Raw genomic sequence first — 11,885 nt, 5'->3', positions numbered from 1 at the left:
TCCTTCCTTACCGTTTTTTTTTCGTTCCCACAAGCTTTTTGGGAACTGCTTTTAATGAGGGGGCTGGTGCCCTACTGTCTTTTTATTGTAGCTATTCAAATGGTTTAAATAGATTTTATATATTTATATAGTCTTATTTCTATCAATGTTCAATTGTTTTGAATTATGCGTTTTTTAATTTAAAAAAAAGTTTTAGCGCTTCTTATTTTTATATGTATGCCCTCTTGAGTCCTGTCAGGGGAGGAAGGAGCGAGGTATCAATAAATAATAATAATTCTCTTATCTTATTCCACCGGCCCTTTCTATTTCAAATGAAAAAGAAATCAAAATGAAAAACAAATAAATAGAAGAAATAGGGAAACTACCTGGGTTGTTGTTATTTTGTGGGATGTTAAGATGGAGAAAGGGATGGTGAGGAAGGAAACTCTTCTAAAAGTAGCAAATGGTGGAAACTGAAGTATCAGGAGGCTTGTTTGCATGTGATACTTTTAAGTCAAAACACTCATTGAAGTGTTTGGGGGGGGGGCAGAGCAGAGATATTAATGAAAATTTAAAAAAATGAAATTGTAAGACATTTGTGCACAAATAATAATAATAATAATAATAATTTTTATTTATACCCCGCCCTCCCCAGCCAAGGCCGGGCTCAGAGCGGCTTACATGCAATAATAAAAACAAGTTAAATGATTACAACTTAAAAACAAAATTAAAAATACAACATTAAAATATTGAAACATTAAAATATTAAAATGTAGCCTCATCGCAGGAAAAATTATATATCAATTATATAATCATTGGTGTTCACAGAGCTTGCAGACTCCCTCATGAACCATAATCCCCAGATTCCTTTTCTTTTTTTTAAAAAAAGGTAAACTTTCTAGCATTTGTAATAACTCAAGTTGTTTAGTGTGGCAGCGCCTACACTTTGGAACTCCCTGCCTATTGAGATCAAGCAGGTTGCCTTCACTGCGCTTTTTTCAGCACCTGCTAAAAACATTCTTGTATAGAGGAGGCCCATTGACAAATCGCAGCACCGGGTGGAAAGACCAGGCAAAGTTGTTGTGGTGTGCACAGCTGTAATCTTCCTCCAAGAAAGCGGGCAGGGTGGCCAAAAACAGGAGGAGAAGGAAGAGCAACTGAAGAGGGAACGCCATTTGCAGTACATGGGACAGGAAGCCGCGGGTCTTGGGAGCAGTGGGGCTGGCACCACCCCTGTCTTGCCGTGTAATATCAATGCCACTTTGGCTCCAAGGTGTTCCTTCCACCAGCCTTGTTTTTGGATGTGCAAGGTTTCTCCGGTCGCTGAGGACAGCCTCCTGAGTCCGGTTTGTCCACATCCTGCAGAAACGCACTTGTGTCTGGCTTTCCAGACACTGAGATCCAGCGCCGAGGGCCTTCTGGTGGTTCCCTCATTGCGAGAAGTGAGGTTACAGAGAACCAGACAGAGGGCCTTCTTGGTAGTGTCACCCGCCCTGTGAAACACCCTCCCTTCAGATGTGAAGGAAATAAGCAGCTATCTTCTCTTTAAAAGACATCTGAAGGCAGCCCCGTTTAGGGAAGTTTTTAATATTTAATACTGTATTGTTTTTAACACCTGATTGGGAGCCGCCCAGAGTGGCTGGGGAAACTCAGCCAGATGGGCGGGGTATAAATATATTATTATTATTATTATTATTATTATTATTATTATTATTATTCCATGTCAGACATTTAAATCACTTGAGACTCTTTCCAGAAGCTGCTTCAGTTTCTTCCCAATAATGTGGACCTTCTCATGAGCTTCAACATAATCTCCTCCACCTGATTTGACCTGCGAGTGAGTGGAAATCTCCTGCAGAGTGTTGACTTGCGGCTGCCGTTCCAGAAGCTCTTTCCCCCAGTTGCATTAATTCTCTTCGCCCAAGGTGGAGAGGACCATTTGTCATTCTGCTCTCCACACCAGTCAAATAGAAAGGCTTGCTCCATCGACCCACCACACGCGTGTCAGGTTACAGGGGAGTCTGTAACCTGAAGTGCCGAGGAGTTTGTAACCCGAGGTACCACTTTACAGCTAATATGTGAATCACAAAGATCCAGCTCAAAGCAGGAACATAAATTGCTACATGGTGCAAATAGCTACACGTAACACAGGTTCCCAACATGAATACTAACACAATGTAACAAAACACGGTGAGAAGCCACTCCGATCCAGCAAAATTGCCAGTGCTTATTGCGCATGTGTATTAAACTTAGAATGAGGTAATGATGTACAGGGTTGGTGAAAATTGGACTCCTTTGTTTGAAACTTTATAAAAACCATTGCCTGAACCATTGGGCATGGTTGCAGTTCTGCGGAATGATTCGACGGTAACCTATTGCTTTGCAATAAACGTTGGACTCAACTCCTCAAGCTTCTGGGTTGGCATAAACTCAGGAGATAAGTCATTTTTGGCTTACAACAGTGGCACAAACTTTCATGGCCTCTTGCTCACAAAAAGCTCATACCACAATAAACATGTTTCTTAAAGGTGCAAGAAGTTTTTTTTTTGCTACACCATATGAGCTGCCCTTATAGTTTTCCTGAGGGGGCAGATTTTCTGACTTCCAGGACTGTTGCAAGTGAAGCAAACTGCCACTTCTACACCTACTATTTGATAAAGCTGTTTCAAGTACAATATGGATCGAGAGCTGTTATTTTAACTGCTCTGAGTAGATTGGCAGAGATACAGTAAATAAACACAAAGCTGGCAGGGTAGTGATTGAAAGCCACCGGTCTACATAGCTCAAGTGCAGGCTAAACATAAAAGCTGAATTACAAAATACCAGACAGCATTAATTGACATGTAGAGCATTTAATCAAAGAATTGTAGAGTTAGAAATGATATTTAGTCTGACCCCCTACTACAGGAATTTTGGGACTCTTGACAGTCAAGTATGTGACTCAACTATTTTCACTGCCAATTACATTTTATAGCAATAGTTCACAGCAGAATGGAAGTGCTTTTTGCACAGATGTTCCTGTCAGTTTGTTAAGACCGGGCCCTTTTAAAGAGCAACTTTATTCCTACAGACATACATTGCATAATTCTGCTTAAAAACCCAAGTCGTATTTCCAAAAGCGCTGGCTCAGATGCACGCTCCTTGAACAGTGTAACCCAGTTCCCATGCTTTGATCAGCCTCATCCATCAGCTGGTGGCGAAGGGGAAATTCTATGCCAGCAATGCTCCAATTCAAGCTGTCATTATTTTCTCAGGTTAACAAATATGATAACATCATGTGGACTGAACATGCAATGACCATTGTTAAGATGCCATAGTGAAAGGAGTCACGGATGTAGCTAAGAAAGTTTCATTGGCAGAGACCAAGACAGGGGCTTGGCAGGCAAGTTGCACCAGCCCTATCTATTGCAGAACAAGCACCAACTATTGAATGAGAATTATGAATAGATTCTTTTAAAAAGTGACCTACAACTTGTAGGCCAGCCTGAGGCCTAAAAATAGAATCTAGGTATTTGGGTATTTATGCCATATTGAACCCATCTACTCACATACCTTGTTTTACACATGCTTGTTTTAAGCAGGAGCCAAAAGCTACCAGATAAGCGTGGGCAAGGGTTTTTAGGTAGCTGCAGCAACGGTCAAATGCTAGCTGCTACAGTCACCTGGAGGCTTCTTGGCACTTGACGTCACATTCATTGGCTCTTTTGAGAACTGGTGAACACACACTTTCCCACCGCCCCAGAAGTTTCAATGGTTGCATGCACCTTTATGGAACAACACACCACCACATAACTTGTGCATGAAGGGTATTGCACAAGCATTAAAAGTTGTGGAAGTCTCTCTATGCGATTTTATATCTTAAATTGATATTTTTTCTAAAGTGGTTTAAATCCTTTCCGCCTCCTAACTAACCACAAAGGCAAATTATGCAACAGGACTCTGATTCAACATCTTTGAACTTCTTATTTTGAAAAGCAAATCCACAATTTTGGTAGGGTTTTATGAGCTGCAACTAGAGTTCTGGAAATTTAAACCTCAAGCAACCTTTGTTTCCTCTGATTAACAGCAGCAATGGGCTGCGGAGAATAAACCAGCAGTCAATAAATTCTAATTTAAAAGTATTTGCAACCCTAGTGATAAACAGAAATTCTAATTTAAAAGTATTTGCAACCCTAGTGATAAACAGAAACATGTTTGTAGAAGAAAATTACACAGTGCTTCACTGTTGGGATTTTCATGGTGGCAACAGTTATTCTCTTTAATATTATTCTGTATGTCATAGATTAATATAATTCCTTATGTCATACATTGTTACATTTCTTATATTGATAAATTATAATAAATACTTTTATCATACCCCAAAAGCTGTGCAGTTCTGTAGAAACACTGGTTTGTATCCAACATTAGTTATGCTTATAGCATACCCACTGAGATTAATGGACCCAAGTGAATCATGTCCATTCACTTCAATAGGTCTACTCCAAGTTTGATGATTGGAAACAATCCAGTGTTGCCCAAAATAGTAGTGGCACCATGCAGAAATCTCTCCGTAGCTACAGCACACTTCTCATCACTCTAATTAAATAATAAATCACTATTAATCATACTGCACACGTTTTTTTCTCCATCAGCAACTTCCCATCTCAGACCTCTTCCAACTGCAGCAAGAACAACTGCTGCAAGAGAGAGAAACTCAAAGAGCTTTTCAATCATTTCTTTTTGTTTTGACTAGGAAGTTGTGACTGTTCTGAGGGTGAATCACCACCAAGGGCAGGAATTCTCAGCTTGCTTAGAGCTGGAGCAAGGCACGGCTTTGAAATACGCTCTGTACGCTGGCTGTTGCAACGGGAAGCAAGTAGTAGTAGACAGAAGCTTCCATAAATGTGGTACTACTTTAGAGGCTAACATGTGAATCGAGGTTTTAGCAACATTCCTTGTTTATCCGTTTGCTTTGTAACATGAAAAACCTTTACAGAAACTTTATTCTTTTTGGTAAAAGTGGCCTGGGGTTTTAAGAACTCAGTTCCATTTTCACGTGTTGTACTGAACCTTTCTGGAAGGAAGGCATGGATAAAAGTGAAGGCTGTTTGGCTAATTTAGAAAAAAATATATAGTCCTAATAGGAAACCTAATAGAGCCAATGCAAACATACTTTAGTCTTCCCTGCTGACCAATGTAAAAAATGAGTGTAACTAGCCAGGAACTCCTCCTTGACAAGCCACACTGAAATGAATTATGTTGTGTAAGATGAATTGATCCATCATGAAAAGGAAACACCGTAATTCTGGATGAACTGTATGTAAGCTCTTTGGGCATCTTCAAGACACAAAGCAGAGGATCCACAGCGCAAAGCTCCTCTACTTATTGGCAGGCTTGGGCCACCATTTTGGGATGGAGGCAGTGACTCTCACGTGCGAATCTCCTGATATTTTTAGATGCAGCGGTTCGTTTATGTTAGCCAACCGCAGTAATGCCATTCCAAGTTCATCTACTCCGGCACGGTACTTTCCAGCCGGCTTTCCTGATTCCAATACAATTTCAGCTCCCTCAGGGATGCTCTCGGAAGACATGGGAGTTGAAAGCTGTATGGGCAAGAGGCGTTTACGGATGACACCCATATGATGGGTCCTAGCTGTTAACTCCTGGCCGATGTAACAGCCTTTGGTAAAACTGATGCCATTCATGTAAGTCAAGTTGGATTCCAAAGGGAGGGCTATTCCAGAAGGGAGGTCTTTAATTCCTTCTGGCACACCTGGAAAAGGGAGAAAATAAAGAGGTAAGTGCTGAACAACACTCATACCTTGATTAGGAGTTTGACTGGCACTTGGTGCTGCTACTGGTGAGTAGCTAAGTGGCTTATGGGGTAAAACATTATGATCCAATTCCCAAAGATGCTAAGTCAGTGGGAAGAGCACCTTCATTCTGGCACCTGCACTGATTCTCAACTGGTTCTACACACAACAGATTTATAACAATGTTTGTCCTTAGGTTACTATCACTTCCTCTGCCAGTCACTGCAAGTATGATCATATTGTGGGCTGGATAGTGTTTACCAATGAGTACTGAACGGCAGTATTTTCAATTACAACCTGTTGTCGTCTCTTGATGGCCCATCTGCTTTGAGTGCTTCAGCCTTTCCAAATGTGGAATGTTTATTGGAAGCTTGTAAAGTAGAAAATCAGCAACTTAGGGAAGACTGGGACAGGGAATTAGAATGAACTACACAATAGTGAGAGAAAACGAATACAGGTTTTTATTAAAAGAAGAACATATACCTTCCTAACTTCAGAACTGCTTGTTCATGAGAATGTTAGAAATGGCTAAATTGTTGTCTTTTATTCACACTAATGCCGTGATAGTGATTATTTCCAAAATAAAGTGTTTGTTTGGAAAGTACCTGCTGTCATGAATGAAGCTGTGTTTCCTTATAACCCGGAGACTCACAATTCTTTTTAAAAATTATGTTGTGGAGAACTGGTGATTATGGAAATTTTGCACACTGTGCACAAATACCAGCAGATCACCACCAAGGAGGTTCACACAATTTACATTAAATTCTGTATTGGCCATGAGAAGAACAAATCAGATCCAAATTTAGCAAGCTGTCACCACTACAAGCATTCCATTCACAAAGTGGATACCTGATAAATGTCACTTTAAATAATGTTCAGGAAAGCTGAGTCTTTAGGTTTTGTTTCACCCTATAGGCATGTTGCCATTCCCACCAACAAACTATTTTTACAACTTAGTGGGGAAAACCCACAGCCCGGTAGTCATATTATGTTGCAATTTATAAAACAAAACTTAAAATCAGATCTGGTATGGTTCTCACTATGCACATTACAGGGTTGCCAATGTGAGGAAAGCCTTTCATAATATATATCAGCCTTCCCCAACATGGTGCCCTCCTAATGTTTTCGACTACAGCTCTCATCATGTAACTAATTGTAAGTTGCTTTGAGATTCACTTGAATGGGAAGTGGCATCCGAACTGATGTTTAGAAGGTGTTATTATTGCTTTTTTATATGCGTGCTGCCCTGGACTCCTTCGGGAGAAGGGGCAAGATATAAACTTAATGAATACAATAATAAATACCATAATCATTCAATTGATGCGCTAAGTGTTAATTCCGCAAACGTTCATGTGTTTATCTGAAGAAGTGTGCATGCACACGAAAGCTCATACCAAGAACTAACTTAGTTGGTCTTTAAGGTGCTACTGGAAGGAATATTTTCTGGCCAGGTGACATTAAGCTGACATTGAGACTGATGCTTGAGTGTGGGGTAGTGGTGACAGCTTGCTAAATTTGGATCTGATTTGTTCTTCTCCTGGCATTTTCTGTGTATCTGAAGAAGTGTGCATGCACACGAAAGCTCATACCAAGAACTAACTTAGTTGGTCTTTAAGGTGCTACTGGAAGGAATTTTTTTTGTTCATGTGTTTAGTTATCATTGTGCACTGCCTACATAAAGCAAAACTTCTGCTTCCAGAACAGCTGTTCAAAGATGGGGGTAGTTTTACCTTGTTTATACCTGTGCCTATGATAATCCTTAACGTTCCCAATCTGGCATCCAGGAACAACCTCCAGTGGTTCTGTGCCTTTGCTGGTTATCAGCCTCCAACCCATAACACCCACTCTGGGGTCAGGCGTTGCAACCACAGCTTTGCCGGCACACTGTTGGAGTTTAAAGGCCCCCTCCTGAGACAGTTCCTTTGGAATGACAGCCCACAAGGAGAGGTCAAGGCAGGGGGTGATGTTTACTTTCCTCCGGATTTTATACAGTTTCAAATGCTTTTGAAGGGACTCCAAGATGCCGGCATCACACTCCAACAGGATGTGAGGCTCTTCTTGCTGGCTTTCGTGAATTCTGAAAAAGATTCAAGATCAGGAGAAAAAAAGAGTCGTTAATAGGAAGCCTTGATCCCAGTTCTGTCCCTTTCCTTTGCTGCAAAGAACCTCAAACTTTTTAAAGCTCCTCTTCCTTATATTGTGCTGGATTGTTTCCTGAGGCAGAAAACAAAGCAAATTAAGCCTGCACCCTATAGATGCTTACTAAGTACCTCTGAGTGTATTTGGGTGGAATTCACCAACTTGGATGGTTTTAAAAGAAGATTAGACAAACTCATGGAGGAGAGAGCTCTTAATAGCTACTAGCCATGAGTCTCTTTGGTTCCTGAGAGGTCTCTGCCAAAATTCATGTTCTACATAGGCTGGTCACAACAGGCAAAATCCTGACACCCATGTAAAGAGTCCTTTTTTGTTTTGCAATCCCTTATTTTGCACCACTCTAATTGGAGGAGGGGGACGCGGGTGGCGCTGTGGGTAAAAGCCTCAGCGCCTAGGGCTTGCCGAGCGAAAGGTCGGCGGTTCGAATCCCCGCGGCGGGGTGCGCTCCCATTGTTCGGTCCCAGCGCCTGCCAACCTAGCAGTTCGAAAGCACCCCCGGGTGCAAGTAGATAAATAGGGACCGCTTACTAGCGGGAAGGTAAAAGGCGTTTCCGTGTGCGGCTCTGGCTTGCCAGAGCAGTGATGTCACGCTGGCCACGTGACCCGGAAGTGTCTCCGGACAGCGCTGGACCCCGGCCTCTTGAGTGAGATGGGTGCACAACCCTAGAGTCTGTCAAGACTGGCCCGTACGGGCAGGGGTACCTTTACCTTTTTAATTGGAGGAGGTGCGTATGACTGAGGATACGATGCCTGAGGGGGTCCCCAAATCCTGGAGCCAGCTCTGCCTTTAAGAAAACTGGCACAGGACTGCAGCCTCCAGCTGCATGTCATGCATACTGACTTTGGAACAAGACCCAGAGCACTCAGTGGAACTTCCAAGAAAGCGCATGTATACACTGACTGTTAAAAGTGCCTTCCTTTGCTTTTGGCCACCCTGAGTATATGCTGCAATAACCCTATACTTAAATAGTTATTTGTTCTATTGTTACTTCATGTACAGTGGTACCTCAGGTTACATACGCTTCAGGTTACATATGCTTCAAGTTACATACTCTGATAACCCAGAAATAGTGCTTCAGGTTAAGAACTTTGCTTCAGGTTGAGAACAGAAATCGTGCTCCGGCGGCGCAGCAGCAGTGGGAGACCCCATTAGCTAAAGTGGTGCTTCAGGTTAAGAACAGTTTCAGGTTAAGTACGGACCTCCGGAACGAATTAAGTACTTAACCCGAGGTACCACTGTACTGCATTCATCATGAGTAGTCACAACAAACCGGTAGATCCTATCTGCTGCAGCCTTCCTCCGCCTTCATAGCAGTTGTAACAAACCACTTGTTATCATCTGCCTGTTCTTGCCATTGAGGACTTCTTGGATCATTCTCAAGGCAAATCTAAAAAAATGTAGTATAAACACCGACAACTGGGAAACACTGGCCTGCAAGCGCTCCAGTTGGAGAACAGCCTTTACCAAAGGTGTCATGGGCTTTGAAGACACTTGAACTCAGGACGCAAGGGAGAAATGTGCTAAGAGGAAGGCACACTTGGCAAATCCACACCGGGATCAACTCCTGCCGGGGAACCAATGTCCCCTCTGTGGAAGGACGTGTGGATCCAGAATTCGCCTCCACAGTCACTTATGGACTCATTGTTAAAACCGTGTTTATGGAAGACAATCTTACTCAGCTATGAGTGATCGCCAAAGAAGAAGCAGCATTCATCAGCCTTTGCAAGAACTGTTCCTGACTAAAAAAATGACAAATATCTGCACTGCTGAAGGCATTTTTTTCATCCTGTATAAAATAACACTATACTGTTGTTGTTATTTTATGCATCTTTTATATATACTGCAAACCGAACCTGTGATCTTCGGATTAAGGGTCGTATATAAATTTAAAACTATTATAATAAAAAAATAAAAATTTAAAACAACAATACTGATCTTTATAATAATTAAAACAATAACATGCAGCAGCAATTATTATGCCTACGGGGGACTAGAAAATCGCGTCCCCCTACTTTGCATTCACTAATGCGCCCAGTCAGCTTCAAAGCAGGGAACCCGCCGACTGACCTGTACAGAATGACGTCATAGAGGCACCTCCCCTGGACGTTGAGGGCATGCGCGTAGATGGCGCGAGGCGCGTCCGCAGCCCCGCCCTCCGCCGCCGCCAAACGCGTCACGTCATTGGTCAGCAAGCCCTGGAGGAAGGTCACCGCCTCCGGGCCTTGGAAACGGAGCAGGGCGCGGCTCAGCGGAAAGCAGCCGGCGGTCGCTTCCTCGCCTCGTCCGCCGCTCAGCCTCCTTCCTTCGCTGCCGAAGCGCAGCCTGCGAGGGAGGCCCCTCCGCAGCGCTGCGCTCGCCCTCACCAGCATGGCGGCCTGAGGAAAAGTGCCGAAGGTAGGGGCGCCGGCCTCCCTACCGCCATATTGTGTGTGGCGGAGAGTTTGAGGGCGGGAAGCGAGGCCGAGTGCGCAGGCGCACAGGCCTCCTTTGCTGCCTTGGGCGCACCCTCCTGGCCGTTCCTTGTTACTGCAGCGTGGAGCTAGCACCGAGAGGGGCGGGGCTGTCGCTTCAAACCCCGCCTCCCATTGGCCCAGGCGCTGCTGCTGCTGCTACATTGTGCTGCACGTGCTCCATTTGTAGGCAAACTAGAGCCCCGGGGGCCAGATCCTTCTAAATCCGGCCCGCGGACGGTGCGGGAATCAGCGTGTTTTTACATGAGTGGAATGTGCCTTTTTATCTAAAATGCATCTCTGGGTTATATGTGGGGCCTGCCTGGTGTTTTGACATGAGTAGAATGTGTGCTTTTATTTAAAATGCACCTCTGGGTTATTTGTGGGGCATAGGAATTTGTTCATTCCCACCCCCACCCCCAAAAGAAAATATAGTCCGGTTCCGCACAAGGTCTGAGGGACAGTGGACTGAAAAAGTTTGCTGACCCCTCTCTGCAGCTCCAGGGAAGCAAACCTTCCCCGCTGAATGAGATGGCGTTACTCCCAAGTAAGCGTGCATAGGACTGCAAGCGGATTGGACTGAAACCATTTGGGGAATGTGTTCCTGTACCTGTATGCTGACTGATTCATTGCACTAATTCCAAACCCTATTCAATCTGCTGGTCTGTCTCCACAGGGAATCAATGAAGCGCTGTACTCAGACACTTTCTTCTCTATTCCCACAGTAAAAAGTAAAGGTAAAGGTATCCCTGCCCGACAGGGCCAGTCGTGACCGACTCTAGGGTTGTGCGCCCATCTCGCTCAAGAGGCCGGGAGCCGGCGCTGTCCGAAGACACTTCCGGGTCACGTGGCCAGCGTGACGAAGCTGCATCTGGCGAGTCAGCACCAGCGCCGCACACAGAAACGCCGTTTACCTTCCCGCTATAAAGCGGTCCCTATTTATCTACTTGCATTTAGGGGTGCTTTCGAACTGCTAGGTGGGCAGGAGCTGGGAACAGTGATGGGTCTAAATTACGCAGCATATTGATATCTGAGTCATTATTACAGTGGTACCTCGCAAGACGAATGCCTCGCAAGACGGAAAACTCGCAAGACAAAAGGGTTTTTTGTTTTTTGAGCTGCTTCGCAAGACGATTTTCCCTATGGGCTTGCTTTGCAAGACGGAAACGTTTTGCAAGTTTGTTTCCTTTTTCTTAACACCGTTAATACAGTTGCGACTTGACTTCGAGGAGCAACTCATAGCACGCGGTGTGGTAGCCCTTTTTGAGGTTTTTGAAGACTTTGGTGATTTTTGAAGCTTTTCCAAAACTTTTCCGACACCGTGCTTTGCAAGATGAAAAAAATCGCAAGACGACAAAACTCGCGGAACGAATTAATTTCGTCTTGCGAGGCACCACTGTACTTGGACAGTCCTACTGAAAGCTGCCCTGAGCCATGCTTGATTCTCTTATAATATGCTTCCTAAGTCTAATTATTTCAGAATATTTGTTTCTTGTTGCTTGGATA

General features: G+C 43.7%; 1 protein-coding gene across 1 annotated transcript; it reads right to left on the bottom strand.

The window, feature by feature from the left end:
- Nucleotides 1-4,204: 4,204 nt before the first annotated feature.
- On the bottom strand, nt 4,205-10,389 carry IBA57 (iron-sulfur cluster assembly factor IBA57). The gene is made up of 3 exons (XM_028751125.2): nt 9,997-10,389; nt 7,502-7,848; nt 4,205-5,731 (listed from the first exon to the last, which is right to left on the bottom strand). The coding sequence occupies exons 1-3, from the start codon at nt 10,296-10,298 to the stop codon at nt 5,337-5,339; spliced, it is 1,044 nt and encodes a 347-aa protein (XP_028606958.2). The 5' UTR covers nt 10,299-10,389; the 3' UTR covers nt 4,205-5,336.
- Nucleotides 10,390-11,885: the final 1,496 nt, after the last annotated feature.

Source organism: Podarcis muralis, chromosome 12 (assembly GCF_964188315.1).
Source record: "Podarcis muralis chromosome 12, rPodMur119.hap1.1, whole genome shotgun sequence".
In the NCBI taxonomy this organism is placed as follows: domain Eukaryota; kingdom Metazoa; phylum Chordata; class Lepidosauria; order Squamata; family Lacertidae; genus Podarcis; species Podarcis muralis.
The sequence above is the reverse complement of the archived record's forward strand: the minus strand, read 5'-3'. Positions and strand labels throughout refer to the sequence as shown.

Bases quoted from the DNA above. Each gene is read 5' to 3' on its own strand.
- IBA57 (XM_028751125.2), bottom strand. From the start codon at position 10,298: ATGCTGGTGAGGGCGAGCGCAGCGCTGCGGAGGGGCCTCCCTCGCAGG. The intron at 7,849-9,996 runs GTCAGTCGGCGG...AATCTTTTTCAG, and splicing joins TATGACGTCATTCTGTACAG to AATTCACGAAAGCCAGCAAG. The intron at 5,732-7,501 runs GTAAAACTACCC...TCCCTTTTCCAG, and splicing joins TAGGCACAGGTATAAACAAG to GTGTGCCAGAAGGAATTAAA.